This window comes from Sycon ciliatum, chromosome 1 (genome assembly GCF_964019385.1).
Source record: "Sycon ciliatum chromosome 1, ocSycCili1.1, whole genome shotgun sequence".
Classification (NCBI taxonomy): domain Eukaryota; kingdom Metazoa; phylum Porifera; class Calcarea; order Leucosolenida; family Sycettidae; genus Sycon; species Sycon ciliatum.
Genome location: NC_088643.1, coordinates 8,388,075 through 8,407,954, shown reverse-complemented (window position 1 = coordinate 8,407,954; position 19,880 = coordinate 8,388,075). Strand labels below are relative to the sequence as shown.

Genomic DNA, 19,880 nt, shown 5'->3' with positions numbered 1-19,880 from the left:
TTCTACAGTAGCATAGTAAACAAAGGAAAGAAAGGTTTCAGAGCAGACCCGCTCTCTTACCATTCACTCTCGGCAAAACTGCCCTCAACAGATATGCATACCTGATGAGGGCAGTTTTGCCGAAACGTTGTTAACATTGATTGAGAAATGAGTTCGAGTTTGCAGAGTGAATGGGAAGAGAGCGAGTCTGCTCTGAAACCTTTCTTTCCTATGAATTAAGCTGCAGGAAGCCTCACCACTGCTACATAGTAAACAAAACTACAAGAATGCAACGAGAGCACATGTAATGCCAGATAGTTTTCTCTGCTTACCTGTCTGACTAGTAAGAACAGCGTCTGATGGAGTTGTCATCACTGACATGGTGGTTGCCATTGTACCGGTTGATCCTCCTATGCAGAACATGCACAAACGCACAAATTGACGTTGATTACTGCAGAATGACTGCGGACTCACACACACAGAAACACAGCGACACACACACACACACACACACACACACACACACACACACACACACACACACACACACACACACACACACACACACACTTGTACTTACTTACTCTATCTTGCTTTATTCTTTTTTTTTGTACTTGTTGCTCACTGCCAAAACTGGTCACGTGAGTCCCCCCGGGAGAGGGGAGAGAGACTCAAAAGGAATCTTGGAAAGATGACTCAATTGGTTATTGAACCGCCCAACGGCCGACACCCCCTGAAATCCCCAAAACTCTGGGTGGACTTGAAAATGATCCCACTTATGGGCTCACCACACCTCAGTAAGTGGGTGAGGACAAGGTGCAGAAAAAGGATTGACGGCATCAGGTATCCGTCCCGGGATCCAACTGCAGTTACCCCTGCCCCCAGTGAAGGTAATATTTGCTACACACACACACACACACACACACACACACGTGCATACACCATTGGACCATTGGATGCCCATCGCCGGAGGCGATGATAGCGATGCTACAGCAGAAGCCATAGCAACGTGTGCTGGGATTGCACCATTCAACAGCTTGCAAGGCTGAAGAATTGGCCGCCACTATTCAGCCTGGTCTACACCACACAGCTGTGAAGTGGCTTTTCCTGGCCAGTGAATTCCTACTTTTTGGTCTTTTTATTTTTTTTCCCGCACACACATCACACCACATACTCCGGCATGCACTGGCTGTTGGTAACCACCCAGGAGAATGAAAGAAAAGTCAGGAAGAGGCTGAGAAAGAGAAGAAAGACATGTGTGACCATAATCGTCGGGATACCACTGCACCATATGGGACACACACACACACACACACACACACACACACACACACACACACACACACACACACACACACACACACACACACACACACTCCAAATGTAGTGTTTTAATTGATCGCATCTCGACAAGGTCATTTCTCTCCCAAAAGCAATTTATCACTTCTGCCAAGTTGAAGCCAAAGCGACATACAAGAGAGCTTGTAGTTGGGAGATGCACTTTCGGTTTCTGGACCTCTAAAATGAAAATTACAATTCTAACACTGTGCATTGTTCAACTAATCATAACCCGAACCATCCCCCCCCCCCCCCCCATGAAGAATGCATTGCATGTTCATAGGCCCTCAACTGAGTAGATTACTTTGCAGAATCGCTGCTACAATTGGATGAAAACATCAACAGGCCTGCACTATCATGCTGTACTCTGTGTATGGGTCTATGCATGCTTGCATAACTATACCACCCAACCAACATTGAGTGTCCTGGCGAGAAGTTATGTATTCGTGCACCGAATACACAATTTGCCTTGTGTGCAATCATCTTTTCAATGCTAGTAATGAGTGCGTCAAACATTGCCACAACCACCTTATAGTCACCTGGTGCTGGCTATGAACACAGAACAAGAAATCATACTCACCTCGTGTTGTGGTTGCCACTGCACTGAATACCACTTCTGCAGATCCCGGTCCAATTTCAGTGGATCCACCACTATCTACACTGCATACATAGTTGCCTGCATCTGATGCAATTGGTTCCTGGATAGTTAGTACTTCTCCACTAAAGCCACCGATCTCAAATCTACCCAAAGGAAGATCTCCGCCATCCGCAAGAGTCCAGCGATAAGTCACGAATAACGCATTGGGATCATTGTGACTGCATCTGAGCACAAAATTGTTGGTGTTAGAATCAAACTCCACTCTTGAAGGGGACACCGTGGCAAAAAAGCCTACATCAAATCAAAGGGAACAGAACAAACAAGAAAGTGATCGTCAAACCTCACTAGCACAAACTATACTCGATCTGCCTTACTGAGGACTACGAATGGAACACCCCCCCCCCCACACACACACACACTCACCTGCTCGCGTGGGTGGCACTGTTGTATATACACGTTCTTCTGTGGTAATCCTTGGGGCTGAACTACCTGCAATTGGTCTCGTTGTTCTTCCATCATCAACTAAAACAACACAAAAATGGAGCAATCACAGACCGGCATGCAATATAGATAATCACCCACCTCCAATGTCACCGCTCAGCTTCAGCAAGCAAGTTGGATGCAGTAAGGGCGTGAGATAACGCAAGTAGCTTTGCACCGTCACTTTCCCATTAGCAGGTACACAGACTATACTGGATGAGAGCTATTCGCTTGACAACATAACTTAAAGTTCAACAGGTCTTTTTAACCCGTCTTATTTTGGAGCAGCTCCCAACCCTACTCCGTGCGGCGAATAGTTAGGTCCACAATGCGATTCCCTAGCAGGGTCCTTAACTGGTTTAGCTAGCCCCATCTCCACGGCCAGAGCAAGGTAGTGCAAGTCAAAAACTTTATTATACAGTTCCCACACTATCTTACCAGAAGCATCAACAATAAATTCTTGCTCCGGCTCCACAACAATATCATCTACAGTGGCATCCGTTGGTTCCAGCACAACACGAATATCATACGTCCCATCGGCCAGTAGCTCTGGAAGGACAATCTGAGAAGATCCAGTAGGTACAGGTACTCTGATCCAATCTTCCTCGCCACTGGGACGGTATTCTACCACAACAGGACCCGTGTCTTTCATTGTTTCATTCAGCTCTGGAATATTAACCAGCACTTGACTTAGTCCAGGTGTTGCTGTGTCGGACAGGACTTCAACCAATGGCTTCGTATCTAAAGCAGACACACACGGAAATACCGGAAGTAGTAAGCAGCATAGCAAACAAAACTTTAACAATACACTGGGAGCACATGCAAAGCTAGATATGCTTCTCCGCTTACCTGTCTGACTAGTAACAACAGTGTCTGATGGAGTTGTCATCACTGACATGGTTGTTGGCATTGTACCAGGTGATGCTGCTGTGCAGAACACGCACATAAACACAAATTGACAGTGAAAACTTCAGAATAACCCGAACCATTCCCCCCCCCCCATGAAGAATGCATTGCATGTTCATAGGCCCTCAACTGAGTAGATTACTTTGCAGAATCGCTGCTACAATTGGATGAAAACATCAACAGGCCTGCACTATCATACTGTACTCTGTGTATGGGTCTATGCATGCTTGCATAACTATACCACCCAACCAACATTGAGTGTCCTGGTGTGAAGGCATGCATTCGTGCACCGAATCCACAATTTGCCTTGTGTGCAATTGTTGTGAGTAGTGTAGCTGCATGCTGTCGGCACGTGTTTGCCTGGATACGGGATACTGCTAAGATTACGTGTCCGTGCCTGGGTTCGTGCCTGGGTCCGTTTTTGGTGATAACTCGTGGCCCTGCGCCGTTTCCCAGTCTTCCGTTTTTGGCTGTAGTCGTCGCAGCTCCTCGTGCTAGATCCGTAATTATTCTCTCTCTCGTGGTTTCTGCCTTTTTAGTACTCTTGTCGTTTCACCCTGTACCTTTCCTTTGTCCCCTTATCCGTAATAAGAGGCCAAGTAAGAATACGTGTTTACCCGAACATTCAAGGTGCTCTGTGTTGACTGGTCACGGGGGGCTCTGTCTGACTACATTTGGCGCCCAATTACGGCTCGAACCCTCGTCAAGTTCTCTTCTCTACCATACCGTCTACGATGCAACGTTTCTATTATGAACCAATGCCGGTCACTCTTCAGCTCCTGTTCGAGTAAGTACCGTTTTTTTTTTACTATTCCGAGTTTTGTTGCTGTTTGTTTTTTGCGCCGTTGTGCTGCTTCGTTCTGCGTCGTTCCTCTCTCTGTTCGCCACGCCGCCGGTCTTATCTTCCTGTGCGTTGCGGTGTGTATCCATGCGTGGCTCCTTGTCCTGTGGCTGTAGTGTCCTGTCTGGTGTGTGCCCTGTTCGGTACTCCCACTCAGCTTTAGTGTGGCGTTTTGGGTTTGTGGGGTTGTATAGTTTTCCACGTGGCTGTGACATTCATCGTTCGAACCTGCTACACTGTTTTTCTGTTTTTCCAAAAAAATTCATTGTACACTGTTGTAGCATACGGCACGTATCTTGTTTACTCCGGTGTTCTCAGTTAGGATTTTGAAAATGACTACGAGTGGCAGTGCTAGCTCTGGTTCGGGTTTGTTGTCTGTGACGATTAGTGAGCCCACTAAATGGCTGATGCCCAAACCATTTGGGGGTACCTCTACGGAGGACCTCCAAGCTTTTTTTACCGATTTTGAAATGTGTCTCGAGGCGAATGGTTTTGTACATGTCCCGACTGGGAACCAAGACACTGTTGATACAACCAGTCGTAGCAAGATGACCTCTATGGCGGTGATCATGCTGAATAAAAGCTTAGTCGGATCGGCCGCATTAATGTTGCAGTCGATGAGTGCGGCCGATCGAAAATCTCGTGCTGAAATCGAGCAGGCCCTGAATGCGCGTTTCGGTGATTCAGGCAAAGAGCTGTTGCGACAGGTAGAACTGCAGGCTCGGAAGCGGAAACCGGGTGAATCACTCACAGAGCTGGCTGACGCCCTGCAGGTGTTAGTGTCGAAAGCCTACCCGGACGCGCCTGCCCAAATTGCGAATGTAGTAGCTGTCCGGTCCTTTTTGGATGCGCTGCCACCAGATTTTGCACGTCGCATTGGTGACCATGAGCCGGCGAATCTCATGGCCGCCACCCGCAAGGCAGTTGTGCTCGAGACGCGAGATAAACTTCAGCAGGATACCGTAGTGGTAGCCCAGGCAAGCGCGAAGCCAACAGGGGACACTCGTCTCTCCAAATTAGAACAGCTTAGTGCCACGCAGAGCAAACTTTTAGCGAAAATAGCAGAGAGGCTCGAGAAATTGGAGACGTCGTCCCAGAGGCCTCCAGTCCGCCAGGCTCGGTCCGAAGTCACGTGTTTTGCTTGTGGGGAGTTGGGCCACTTCTCATGTTTTTGCCCCAACAAGTCTAGTGCGCAAAAGAGTGAGAAACGTGATTCGCAGAAATCTTTAAACGAGTAAGGGCGTCCGGAGAGGGTCTTCCGGTCGCCCCTGCCCATTGTCCTGCGCATGTTGTGGGGAGTGACCCTGTCCAGCCCGCCCTGGATACCGATTCTGAGGCTGTGGTTGGCAGAGCGCTCCCAATCTTTGTTGATGATGATGATGATGTACCCAATGTTTGTTCGGAATATGTGGATGCTGTGGATGTGGTGTGTGCTATTTGTGCATTCCATCACACTCCGGCGGAGTCCCACTTTTGTACTCCACCTGGTGTTCCGCTGCCTCCTCCCCTGCCACCGCCGATCGAGACCTCAGATTCCCTCCCGGTGGGTAGTGTTACGCCTGTCAGCGAGGGTGTGGCGGTCCACATTAACAGCGCCGGCACCAGTCTCTATGCTGCAGCCCGGGTAAGCGTCTCGAACCGGAGTTGTGATCTGTCTTGTTTAGTTGACACGGGGGCTGCTGTGACACTGATCGATTCTGATGTTGCTTGTCGACTCGGTGTAGAGTCGGTACTAGGTCCTGCTAGTGATTTGGGGGTGTCTGCCCTTGTTGGGGCGGGTGGGACCCACCTTGATGTTAAGGGTTCTGTGACCGTACAGCTGACCCTAGGTGATATTGTTTTGTCAACCCCTGTCCTTGTAGTAAGGGGCTTGTCTGAGTCTTGTTTGTTGGGCGCCGACGTACTGGCTGCCCATGGTTTCTCGCTCGTACTGAGTGGTAAGCCTCGGCTGTGTCTGGGTGAACACGTGGTTCCATTGAGTACAGGCCGTGGCGTGGGTACCCCATATGCGGTGGGGTGGGAGGATAGACTCAATCCCCGATGGGTGTGGGTAGGGTTTTCCTCCATTGTATTGTGCTTGCTGTCAATGATGGGAGACGCTCGCGGTCTCTTGGCAGTCAAGTTAAGTGTAGCTTTGTGTTTTGTGTTGTTGTTCTGCTCTCGGGGGGTGTTCACGTCCGTTGTTCGGCCCTGGGGCACGGGTCCTTTGCAAACCTCTCCGGTTAACTCTCTCCCAGCGGCCCCTCCTCCACCTGCCCCTCCTGAAAACATGTTTGTCGCTTTGACGTCCGCTGTTGAGATTCCACCTTGGTCCCATCGTACTGTGGACGGGCTGACTAATGCCCCTCCGGGTTTGACCGTGCTGACGGAACCATGGTTAGATAAACCAGCAGAATACACCCTTCCCCGTGCTATCTGTCGTGTAACTGCTGCATCTACTGTGCCTGTGTGTCTGACGAATTTGTCTTCTATGCCTGTTCTTGTCGAGTCTGGTATCTCGGTAGGGCAGCTCCTGCCGGTGGAGGACCCTCGGTCGGCGGCCCGGATGGCGGGAGTGCAGGTGGCGGATCAGACATCGAATGACCGCATGCAACCCTCATCGAGCGCTAACACCGCTGCTCTTTTCGACCTGTCTCACTTCAATGGCACGGAGGACGAACGCCAACGTTTGGTCAGTTCGTTATGTGCATTCGACGATATTTTTGCGAAAGATGCATGTGAAGTGGGAGAAACCCCTATTGTGGAACATACTATTGATACAGGGGATTCCTACCCAATTAGGCAGGGTCCCAGACGATTACCACCCGATAGGATTCAAATAGTCTCAGAGCAAATTGATAGCATGTTAGAAAATGGGATAATTGAGCCCAGCACTTCACCGTGGGCGAGTCCTATTGTTCTAGTTCGTAAGCCTGATGGTTCTTTCCGGTTTTGTGTTGACTACCGTAAACTTAATGATGTAACTCGGAAAGATGCATACCCTCTCCCACGCATTGATGCGACACTGGATAGTTTGGGGGGGGGGGGGCTCAGTTCTTTAGCACTCTAGACTTGCAGTCAGGTTACTGGCAAGTTCCCGTGGCAGAAAGGGACAGAGATAAGACGGCGTTCATCACTCCTCAGGGACTCTACGAGTTTCGACGTATGCCCTTTGGTTTGTGCAATGCTCCCGCAACGTTTCAGAGAATGATGCATGCCGTCCTCCGTGGCCTTTCTCCACTGTTTTGTTTGGTGTACCTAGACGATGTTATTGTGTTCAGTCGTACCTTTTCTGAGCATCTCACTCGATTGGAGGCTGTATTTACAGCATTACGTAAAGCTAACTTGAAGATTAAACCGCGTAAATGCAAGTTGATCGTGCCTGAGGTAAATTTTCTAGGACATGTGGTGTCAAAGGAGGGTATCGCAACGGATCCCGAGAAGGTGCGTGCTGTCAAGGACTGGCGAACGCCTAGCTCGGACACTGCGCTGCGTGCTTTCCTGGGATTCGCTTCGTACTACCGCCGATTTATTTGCCAGTTTGCTGAGATAGCTAGCCCGCTGCACGGTCTGTTATGTAAAAATACTCCGTTTGTCTGGACAGAGGTCCACGATGCTGCGTTTACAAAACTGCGCGATGCCTTTTGTTCGGCACCAGTGCTAGCTTTTCCTGATTTCGATTTACCATTCGTTGTCGATGCAGACGCTTGTTGTGCAGGGTTAGGCGCGGTTCTCTCGCAAGTAGTCAACGAGGTAGAACGTCCGGTTGCCTACATCAGTCGATCATGTACGCCAGCAGAGCGAAATTATCCGATCACTCGGTTGGAGTTATTAAGTGTAGTCTGGGCCTGTCGGACGTTTCGGCCATATCTCCTGTCGCGTCCTTTTCTGTTGCGTACTGACCATGCTAGTTTGCGGTGGCTGCTGAATTTCAAAAATCCATCTGGCCAAGTCGCGCGTTGGCTCGGTACTTTAGCTGAATTCCACTATACTGTCGAACATCGACCAGGTCGTCTCCATGGCAATGCAGATGGTTTAAGTAGGCTACAAGAGGGCGATACTAGTGTGAATGTAGTTGCCATTCCGTCAACTGGTACTGACGAGTTACGCAAAGCAGTAGCTAACGACAAAGAATTGCAGGTCGTTTTGTCTCGCCTCACCTCACAGTCCTCTGCGAAACCAGGAGACAGTCCCGCAGTCCGGAGTCTGTTGGCACAGGCCGACGTTCTCAGAGTCGAAAATGGTCTGCTTTATCGTGCGTCCGTTCCCGAGAACGATACGCGTCAATTAGTTGTCCCACAAAGTGAGCGAGACCGATTTTTGGTAGAAGCGCATGCCAGTCGTACGGCAGCCCATTTTGGCCAGGACCGCACCCTTGCCCGTTTGCGAGAGGTTGCCTACTGGCCGGGCATGGCAAAAGATGTTGCTTTGTTTTGTGCTACTTGTGAAATGTGTGAGCGTAGTAAGAACCCGCCGCGTAAGTCTAGGGCCCCCCTAGGTACTGTACGTGCGGGGTCCCCATTTGAAATATTAGCGATGGATATCATGGGACCACTTCCCCTAACTCCCCGAGGGAACCAGTATATTTTGGTAGTGGCAGACTATTTTTCAAAATGGGTGGAAATCATTGCAATTTCAAATATGCGGGCAGAAACGGTTGCAAACCAGTTAGTAGACCGGGTGTTCACCCGTTATGGTGTGCCCGAGCAATTGCACTCAGATCAGGGAGCGAATTTTGAAAGTAAATTGGTGGCTGAGTTGTGTAGTTTGTTAGGCATTAACAAAACTCGTACTACTCCATACCGGCCCCAGTCGGATGGTATGGTCGAGCGGGCCAATCGCACCATTCAAGTTGCGCTGCGTGCGTTTTGTGCTCCCGACCAGTCCGACTGGGATCGGCACCTGTCGTTAGTGCAGCTCGCTTACAACACTGGGGTGCACCGGGCTACAGGGTTTACTCCCCACTTTGTTCTGTTTGGCAGGGAGGCCCGTTTACCGTTAGATTTAATGGTTCCCACTCCCGATGCTAGGCCAGAAAGTAATATTCCCGTGTATGTAGCTAGTCTGCGTGAATCTCTAGCTCGGGCTTTCTCTGTTGTGCGTGAAAGATTGGATGTGGCGCACTCTGTTGTAAAGTTAAACTACGACAAAAAGGCCTCCGAGCATGGTTTGAAAGTGGGGGATTATGTCTGGCTCCATTCGGTTCCCCCTCCCGGGACTAGCCCAAAATTGCATAGGCCGTGGACTGGTCCGTGGCAGATCGAGCGAGTTCGTGGTGTGGTGTGCATGGTTGTGAGAGTGGGACCGCTGCCCTCGGCTCGACATGCCCGCCATTTAACAGTACATGCAGATCGACTAAGGTTAGTAAAGGGTCGGGTGGTGCTACCTCCAGTAAAAGAGGTGACTGAAATCGAGCCAGAGAGGGAGGTAGTACAGGCGTCCCTGGGTGGCCCCCCTTGTTTCCTTCCAGCCCCGTTTGGAATTAGTGACGCTGTACCTCCTGCCCCGGCACAGGAGCAGGATGCGCGGAGACCTGGCCTCCGCCAATTGACCAAAGGCCCTGGCCACTATAGGGCTATGTTAAGAGGGTAGTTAGTGTAGCTTGTTTGTGTACTGTTAGAATAAATTTGTTGCCCTATTGGCAACTGGCGCCCAAAAACATGTTCTCGTAATTTTGTAGGTAGCAGTTTTGTTGATGTTCGGAACCGCTGCCAGTTGTTTGCTCTCTGTGTTTTCTTTTTCTGTTAAGTTTGCGCGAGTATGCCGATCCGTCTCAGATTCACTTCATAGCTACTGGCCGCGAATGCGGCCAATCGTCTGTTGTAACATCACCACCCGCACCCACTCCCGCAACATCACCACCCACTCCCGCAACATCACCACCCACTCCCGCAACATCACCACCCACTCCCGCAACACCACCACCTGTACCGTCGGCAGGCCACGACTCTCTCGCGGTGGGGTTCCGGCGTGTGCGTCGCCGCTCCCGCCGGGCTCGGCACCGCCGGCGAGTACCAGGGCGGAGGTCAGTAGAGGCCGTCGCTTCCCGTCCGGCTTCTCCCCGCCCGGGAGTCATGGTGGATGCGACTGACGTAGTTTATTTAGTGGATATACATGTTTCTAATGATCTCGAGTAATTGCGCATTGTATTATTATTTAGGCCTCGGGGCGGTTGGGACGGTGAGGACATGGGTATTGGTGTTGTTCAGATAATTTAAGAGCCAAGGGCCATACACAGGTTGAACAACTTGCTTAATGTCGACATCAGTGTGGACGGTTATTTTGCAGGGTTTAGTTTAAGGGGATACGCCACACTGGTGCCGTCGTTAAGTATAAACCCACCTGGCCCATTAGTCACTTGCTCAACCGTTCCCTTTTTCACCCCTCCCCTTCTTAAAGATTTGTTGCTTTGTAAGTCTCAGGAGAGACTTAAGTATCTTAGGACGGAGTAATGTTGTGAGTAGTGTAGCTGCATGCTGTCGGCACGTGTTTGCCTGGATACGGGATACTGCTAAGATTACGTGTCCGTGCCTGGGTTCGTGCCTGGGTCCGTTTTTGGTGATAACTCGTGGCCCTGCGCCGTTTCCCAGTCTTCCGTTTTTGGCTGTAGTCGTCGCAGCTCCTCGTGCTAGATCCGTAATTATTCTCTCTCTCGTGGTTTCTGCCTTTTTAGTACTCTTGTCGTTTCACCCTGTACCTTTCCTTTGTCCCCTTATCCGTAATAAGAGGCCAAGTAAGAATACGTGTTTACCCGAACATTCAAGGTGCTCTGTGTTGACTGGTCACGGGGGGGCTCTGTCTGACTACACAATCATCTTTTCAATGCTAGTAACGAGTGCGTCAAACATTGTCACAAACACCTTATAGTCACCTGGTGCTGGCTATGAACACAGAACAATAAATCATACTCACCTCGTGTTGTGGTTGCTACTGCACTGAACACCACTTCTGCAGATCCCGGTCCAATTTCAGTGGATCCACCACTATCTACACTGCATACATAGTTGCCTGCATCTGATGCAATTGGTTCCTGGATAGTCAGTACTTCTCCACTAAAGCCACCGATCTCAAATCTACCCAAAGGAAGATCTCTGCCATCCGCAAGAGTCCAGCGATAAGTCACGAATAACGCATTTAGATCATTGTGACTGCATCTTAGCACAACATTGTTGGTGTTAGAATCAAACTCCACTCTTGACGGGGACACCGTGGCGAAAAAGCCTACATCAAATCAAAGGAAACAGAACAAACAAGAAAGTGATTGTCACACCTCACTAGCACAAACTACACTCGATCTGCCTTACTGAAGACTGCGAATGGAACACCCCCCCCCCCCCCCCACACACACACTCACCTGCTCGTGTTGGTGGCATTGTTGTGAATACACCTCCGTCTGTGGTAATCCCTGGTGCTGAACTTCCTTCAATTGGTCTCGTTGTTGTTCCATCATCAACTAAAACAACACAAAAATGGAGCAATCACAGACCGGCATGCAATATAGATAATCACCTACCTCCAATGCCACTGTTCAGCTTTAGCAAGCAAGCTGGATGCAGTAAGGGCGCGTGATAACGCCAGTAGCCTTGCACCATTACTTCCCTTTAGCAGTTACACAGACTATACCGGATGAGAGCTATTCGCTTGACAACATAACTGAAATGTGCAACATGACTTTATGAGGACTTTCTAACCCGTCTTTTTTTGGAGCAGCCCCCAACCCTACTCTGTGACGATGAATTGTTAGATCCGTAATGCGATCCCCTATCAGGGTCCTCAACTGGTTTTGCTAGCCCCATCCTCACGGCCAGAACAAGGTAATGCAAGTCAAGTGCTATATTACACAGCTTCAACACTATCTTACCGGAAGCATCAACAATAAATTCTTGCTCTGGCTCCACAACAATATCATCTACAGTGGTATCCGTTGGTTCCAGTACAACACGAATATCATACGTCCCATCGGCCAGTAGCTCTGGAAGGACAATCTGAGAAGATCCAGTAGGTACAGGTACTCTAACCCAGTCTTCCTCGCCGCTGGGACGGTATTCTACCACAACAGGACCCGTGCCTTTCATTGTTTCATTCAGCTCTGGAATATTGACCAGCACTTGACTTAGTCCGGGTGTTCCTGTGTCGGACAGGACTTCAACCAATGGCTTCATATCTATGAGTGCACAAATACACACAAAGTCACAGACGCGCAGACACACACAAACACACACACAACACACACACACAAATACACACACACACGTGCTTGCACACACACAGACACATTCACACGGGGAAAATAGAGCCCATAGGATTGTAACGGATGCAACAGGGATTAAACGAAGCACGAGCTACTAGCAAATAACCAGAATAGACAAAGATAGAATGTGCATGTATTTCTGAATGAACAGGTGAATTTTACTTGTCCACACGCCACTTATCTCTATATCTGAACTAGTATTTTCCTGCGCTGAAAGAATCAAAGTTTCTTTTCAATAAATTTCACCGTTTTCTTTGCCATTCTTGTCCTGTTATTGGCAATGCTCATTCACGCCGTTGTAGAAGCACTCTGCAAGAGATATCCATAAAAGGATGTTACAAATGCTTTGCTATTCAGGAGACTTCATTGCAGTTCGGCCAGTCTCTCTGAGCTCCGCCGATGAGACCTAAAAAGGTCAAAACAGCCAGCTGTCCGGAGATTGCGTAAATTAATTGAGATATTTAAAAAATTAATTGGGACAAGACAAGTGTGCCTACCTTCCCTCCCATGTTTTCATATAACTTAGAACCTTCCAAGTTGGAAGGCTGCTGGAGCGCGCACCCAAGACGTGCTAGAGATGATAGCCAGTTAGTCGTAGAACGTCAGTACTGTCGGTCAGTTTTTTGCAATGTTATCGCATTAGCTGATTGTCAAGTAACTGGTGGTGTTAGTGGACATTATAGCGTAACTTGTAGTTCCTTGGTCCTTTTCTTTATTATAAATTAATCATTGGCTCTCCATCCGAGTATATTATAAGTCATACACTCAGAATATAACAAGACTTATGGATGGTCAATATAGTGTGCATGTGCAAAGGTGTGTGTATAAGCGAGGCAAGGCTGAACATGCACTTCTCCGCTAACCTTTGTCAGTAGTTACAGCGGTGCCCGATGGAGTTGTCATCACTGGCCCGGTTGTCGGCATCGTACCAGGTGAATCCACTGTGCAGTATATGGGCAACATGCACACATTTACAGTGAAATGTTCCGGGTTACCCATATATCACTGTGTGTTTGGCGTGTGAGCGATAGCTATGTTAGGGTGCTGCAAAACACCCAGCCCTACCCTACCACCCCCTTCCCTCTTTTTTAAGTTCATATACCTCGCAACTCACTCGTAAAGAAAGAATGACAGGAAATGACACACGCAACAGACAAGGAAGACATCGACTGGAGGACCTTTGAGTCCACCTTCTGTGCGCACTCTCTGCCCGACTCCCCCCCCCCCCCCCACACACACACGCGAATACACTCACGTACACGGGCATTCAAAACAATGACTTGCATGCGCACATTGTCACAATAGTATTGTTGTACATACCAAACTCAACTCCAGCTATTCCAGGATAGAACATGGAACCAGGTGCCTCCACTTCACACACATACTGTCCACTGTCTGATAGTTCGGGATCTTGAATGCGCAGTATTTCACCACTGTCACCTTCAATAACATGACGCACCACATCCAGTGGTGTACCATCTTGCCTAGTCCATGTGTACGTGGGATTAATGTTACTTGGTGCATCGTGACTACATGTCAAGACAATCTGGTCTGTACTTGCATCGGCTATCACCCTTGTTGGAGATACACTGGCAAAGTAGACTGTAATAAACCATAACAACCATACACACACACGACACACACACACACACACACACACACCCCCCCCCCCACACACACACACGAGCGTGCAAACACACACACACACACACACACACACACACACACACACACACACACACACACACACACAAACACATGCATGCATGCACGCACACGCAAATCCGCACACACACACACGCACACACACTCACATACACTTACATGCACACACACGCGCATACACACATACATACATATGTACACACGCATGAACGTGTGCACATGCAGACACACACACACACACCCCATAGTGTTTTTAAACGGTGATGATACAGAACTATGCTATACCATTTGGCATATCTTGTGTCAGATTCTGACAGGGCTGAAGAGTAGTGCGAACAACACACTGCCATTGCCTTTGTGCAGAGGACGTGTTCTATTTTTGGTACCGTATTTTTCCGGTTGTAAGTCGACCTTCTAGGACTAAAAATAGAAGGAGAAAGGGTGGGGGTCGACTTACAACCGGAAATCGACTTATAACCGGGAACTATCAGAATCTTACAAAAAAATGACCTGCCCTGCATGCATGAGTGCACCATGTGTACACATGTTTGCCAGTTTATTGGCCTTTTTCAAGGATTGGGACTTTATACCGTCCAACAAGATTTGTTGATGTGTTAGTAGCAGGGCGTGGTTGGTAGTGCTTCGTTGGGTGAAAACTTTAAAACGCAGAATTGAGACCTCCGGATACGGGGGTCGACCTATAACCGGGGTCGACTTACAACCGGTAAAATACGGTATGTGCAGCCCACTAAAGTTCAGTGCTGCTCGATGAGATAAGATGGCATAAGTCAAGTATGTGCCGGACGCTGTGCATCCCTAGACCTATTCAATCGAACATTTACTGAGCAGCACTGTACATGTCCATCATGCACAGTTTATGACTACAGTACAACCTATAACTAAAGACCACGGTGACTAGCGACCAGCCTGGTACTACAGACCACTTTTTCCAGGCACAGACGGTCTCACATTCATATACGGTTGTGCGGTGCAAACCTCTAACTAAAGACCACCTGCCACTAAAGACCAGCCTGGTACTACAGACCACTTTGCCAGGCACAGGCGGTCTCACATTCACATATGGTTGTGCGGTGCAAACCTCTAACTAAAGACCACCTGCCACTAAAGACCTCTTTCTCTGGCCCCAAGGGGTGGTCGTTAGTCACAGGTTTTACTGTATCCATGCAGGGCTGATAGCACAGTGTATACTGTTGAAGTAGACTTGCCCCGTGCAAACAAAATTGAAGGTTCATACTGCATCAGTCACACTGATCACTGGTATATTCACTAAGCTTAAGCACACTTTGATGGACATGCCGTTGATAAGCAACTGTCCTTGTGTCATTGAATAGAATTCTTTTATTTTGACCTAGAGTGGTACAGAGTACCAACATTTAAAGAGAACTATGCCAGACGTTTCATAGTGCTGAACAACATCGTAAGTCTCGGGATAAAGAATGTGGGGCTATGTATGGGTGGCAGCATGAGTTATCCTCTTTAGCACGACGCTACCTGAGCGCGCCACACGACAACACCTGTAAAAGTCGCATTTTCCCATGAAAGTACTAGCTGCTCAAGGATCGATAACTTTACCTTCCCTTGGACGAATTCCACGATCTTGAGCTTCCTGGAAAGGTCTTGAGACGAGTGACAAACTGGTGTCAAACCTAGCTCGGAGCGAAACCAAAACCCCGTGCTACAGTCTGGCAAACTTCATCCACGCGCTCGACAGACTTGAGCACGGCCAAGACTAACAAAACTCAAATATTCAGCTGCCATTTCGGTCTCCTTGCTCGTATCGAGCTCAAATTTTTTGTGAGGACTCACGGGATCCACTACCATCATTTGAATCTTGTTTCCATGGCAGCAGGTAGCGCACAAATGATCCATGATGGAAAATACGCGTTCTGCAGACTGCGCAAAAAAATCGAGTTGAAATTTGCCGTGTCGAGTCGCATATCTCCACAACCGGTAGTCGCATCGCTTCGGCGATTGTTTCTATCGCCAGCTGAGAGTTTTCTCTTGCAGATACATGTTTCGATTGTGAGAATCGACCAAGTATTGAGTGAGTTACGATAGTTTGAACAAGTCACTATGGACTCAACACGGACCCCACGACTATGAGATGCAGGTTCACTGTACAGTGTACAGCGCGCGTCGTACTAGTACGACGGCCGTGGGGCATGCAACTCATGTGCGTCGTACTAGTACGACGCTCGCGCTAAAGGGGTTAATGTTACCTTCATTGACACAAACACAGTGTGCAGTACGGTGATATGATTGGTCTGCTACAGCTTTGCTAGGTGAAATCCGACCTGAAGTGCAAAGTTAAATGCCCTGGACCACTGAGCTTATATCATCACCTCTTTGTATGTGACACTGTTGACAGATGCGTCGACTCTGCTCCTGTCTAACAGGTTCCGGGAAGATGCGAGTTGTGTGTATTATTATAATTTTTTTAAAGGTGGGTATGTCCTAGTCAAGCAACTTTCGAATCATGCACTTGCAGAGGGTAATCGTTTGCTTCGGTTTTTACACAAAGGATGGGTTTTTGGGGCGGTTTCCGGTGAATTGGATGATTTGGCAGTACCGTGCACAACTCTTACCTTCAGCCACTGGTTCCAGATCTGTAGCAACAGAACTGGTTGTGTCGGCTATAGCATTTGTGCTGGTGACATCGCCTGGCTGAGTTGTCAATGGCTGTGTAGTACTCGCTGCATCCACCACAAGTAGCACACAACAGCAACAATAATCAGTGTAGGAGGGAGAGATACTCGACAGAGCAAGAACAGTTCTGTGAAGACACTACTGCATCATGCTTACATTATCCATGCATCCATGGCCAAGGTTTATATCATAGGCTCAAATTAGAGACTAGGAGTGAAATTGCGGCGTGACAGAGAACAGAAATTCTGCACCCACAGCACACTGTCCCGCATGTGCAACCTACTTGTACCGGAAGACAGCGTTGTGAATGTCAAAACGTCGCTGTAGCGAGAAACTCGGCAGTTGTCCGCGTCCTGGTGGTACCGGATACGCAGACTGTATGCCCTGTTGGGCTCCAGCGGTTGCAGACGAACGGTCAGTGCCAAAGCGTCGACAGGTACAGTTCCAGTCACGTTCCAAGAGCCGTCGCCTGTAAGGTATTCCACTTGGTAAAAGCTGACACCTGGCGTGTATTCCGGATAGGTACTGAACAGGACATCTGCATACGTGTCACTCAGCTCCGTGATGCTATCCTGGCTCCATCTTGGAGCATCTGCAGTGATTTGAAGTAAACACAAAGAGAGGATTCAAGCAGCAGATGGTTTAGAATGATACATTTCGCACAGCGGTAGAACCCCACTCCGTCTCATCGCTTACACAACATAGCCCCATAGCCAATCCAGTTTTCGTATCGATCCACACACATTGGGGCAGTTTATCTCACAGTAAGGCGATACATCCGCCAATACTGCCTGGCACTGACTGGTGTGAGCCTAACTGGCGGGAGACCCACTATTGGTACAGGAAATGGTCAGACCAGCATACGATGTGAGAGCCCCTACACCTGTATACTGTACTTTGCGATGGTCAGAGTGAATCAGATTTGACCCCAAAAATGTTCATTCGTGACTTGTGACATTTTCTTATTGTCCGCAACCTCCAACGCAATAGTGTTTCGGATGGGAGAGTTACCTAGATCAGCGCTACAGCCTGTCGATGGTGTTGTTCCACCAGTGCTGGGTTCTGTCGTGTTCCTGATAGCGGTGCCGGTGATTGTCACCCGAGTTGTAGCAGTTGGGGCACTGGTGACTCCTGGAAGAATGCAATGAATAATTCAGAGAACATAAAACCACAAAAGTTCCTGATTCAAGACTCTGGATTCCAAAGTCCAGATTCTAAACTCTGAATTCCAAACTCGGGATTTAAGAGTCATGATTCAAGACAGGTTTACGAACTTTGAATGTTACACTGGCACACACCCAGATCACTGACGAGAATGAAAAACTTTTGTTTTTGGTACCAGAGAATGGTATCAGCGCATAAAACATGCAGACAAGAGATAAATCATTCTTTAAACAAAAGTACAAAGATGAAAGGACTTACCCGGAGTCAGGGTACCGGTGCTGGTGGTGGGGAGGGTTCGGATTTCTAGAACATCACTGAACTCCGACACATTGCATCTTTCAGAGTCATCGATGTAGCGGAGACGGAGGCGCAGCTCTGTGTCGGGTGCTAGAGGTGATAGTTCAGCCGTTAGTGCTGTGTCAGCCACAGGCACCGTACCTTCACTCTGCCATTCGCCGTCCTCATAGCTCTCCAGCTCAAACACGCCAACACTAGGAGTATAGCCGGCGTACGTCGGGAAAATAACCTCCACATATGTAGCCCCAACTTCAACAATATCCTGTTCATTCCAAACAGGAGCAGCTGCATGTTGTGAAAGCACAAAAGAACCGTTAGCAGGCCAATAGTTGATGTATAAAGTTCTGGTAGCCGCTCAGACACAAGGAATACTTAGAAAGCATCCAGCTGAATGGAATGGCCTGTAGCTAGCATACACATTGATTCGCAAGCGTCACCAAAGGCATGTGATGTCACACAGAAGTGTGCCCAGTGGTCTTTGATTTGCATGTGTGGTTGAAGTGACAGGATTCAGGTATCAAGCATTATGTCCCGCACAATATCACACATCCCCAAGGAGTTTTCGATACGTGAACACGTGCAGCAAAGTAAGCGCCTCATGCATGCAATATCTCTTATTGACACGACATGCCAGGCAGAATAAGATCAGAAAAATGTCCACCCCAACCCACAGTATCCCACAAACAGTGTCTTCTAAGCTGGAAAAATCTGGCCGACAGCTCCCTTTCTCTCCCCACCATCATCTGTTTGCGCACGGCACCTAGTTGATGCATGGCTGGTGACATCCACATAGCTGGTTGCTATTGGACAGCCTGGAACCTTTCTGTTTTTAGATGGCTGGTACATCAGTTAGCGCCTGGTGCACTTGCAATGACACAGCGGCGACTTGGCTAAGGTTGTGATGTATGCTTCATCCCTGCAGGACTCATCAGGCAATCTTGGACGTCTTTGAACGGGGAACATTCTACTACGTCAAGCTGTCCACACATCACTAGAGATTGACTAAAATCAGCATAAATCACCACCAACAATTTTACGTCACTTACGCAGTGTTCGACAGTTGCCCGGTGCTGTTGCAGTCTGAGTAACATTGCTAGTAGTGACGCTTGCAGGTTCAGTGGATGGAGTCGGACCTGAGGCAAGTGAACACGAATGGTATGTTGACACGATAGCAGAATGTTGTATGCAGATAGAAGTTTGTACAGTATACAGACAACCCCTTACTTCAGGATCCAAACACCGTAAATTCTACATGGACGTGCTAGACTGAATGTGAGGCATTCGTGTGACAACTGGACTGCTGAACAACACTGTGGAACCTATCACATCTTGGTGCTGCAGTACCCACACCTACACCAATGACGACAACATTTCTTCCCTCTTGGATGCATATGTTCTTTTCTCCTATGAATCGGCGCACAGGAGTAACGATGATTCCGAGACCTTTGGTCGGAAGAGTTACTTTTGCCCTGCCCCCACTTCCATCCAATATGCCACCGCCCCCGCTGTGCAGCATCTGATGGTTCTGTGGTATTCAGTAAAAAAATTCTTCATGTGGTTGATCCACAGTGGAATCCCCCACCAGGGTCTTGAACTGGTCTGAACCAGGTGGGGACATCAAATATCAACAGAGACACTCTGAAAATCACAAACGCTGCGAAAAAGACATGAGATTGGTCTTCCAAACTGGTGGGTATTCCACATTCATGGTTGTG

General features: G+C 48.6%; 1 protein-coding gene and 1 long non-coding RNA gene across 2 annotated transcripts in view; one reads left to right on the top strand and one right to left on the bottom strand.

The window, feature by feature from the left end:
• Positions 1 to 19,880, bottom strand: part of LOC135808598 (uncharacterized) — a 181,370-nt gene that overhangs the window by 13,046 nt on the left and 148,444 nt on the right. Inside the window, exons 134-148 of the mRNA XM_065321850.1 lie at positions 19,212 to 19,298; positions 18,127 to 18,450; positions 17,716 to 17,835; positions 16,988 to 17,296; positions 16,644 to 16,751; positions 13,693 to 13,974; positions 13,236 to 13,313; positions 11,983 to 12,285; positions 11,476 to 11,574; positions 11,034 to 11,342; positions 3,245 to 3,322; positions 2,834 to 3,136; positions 2,339 to 2,437; positions 1,898 to 2,206; positions 312 to 389 (exon numbers count right to left, since the gene is read on the bottom strand). Coding sequence (XP_065177922.1) covers positions 312 to 389; positions 1,898 to 2,206; positions 2,339 to 2,437; positions 2,834 to 3,136; positions 3,245 to 3,322; positions 11,034 to 11,342; positions 11,476 to 11,574; positions 11,983 to 12,285; positions 13,236 to 13,313; positions 13,693 to 13,974; positions 16,644 to 16,751; positions 16,988 to 17,296; positions 17,716 to 17,835; positions 18,127 to 18,450; positions 19,212 to 19,298 — 2,886 coding nt within the window. The remainder of the gene's footprint in view (positions 1 to 311; positions 390 to 1,897; positions 2,207 to 2,338; positions 2,438 to 2,833; positions 3,137 to 3,244; positions 3,323 to 11,033; positions 11,343 to 11,475; positions 11,575 to 11,982; positions 12,286 to 13,235; positions 13,314 to 13,692; positions 13,975 to 16,643; positions 16,752 to 16,987; positions 17,297 to 17,715; positions 17,836 to 18,126; positions 18,451 to 19,211; positions 19,299 to 19,880) is intronic.
• Positions 3,616 to 10,877, top strand: LOC135811922 (uncharacterized). The gene is made up of 2 exons (XR_010552720.1): positions 3,616 to 5,766; positions 6,631 to 10,877. It is a non-coding gene; the product is annotated as an uncharacterized LOC135811922 (long non-coding RNA).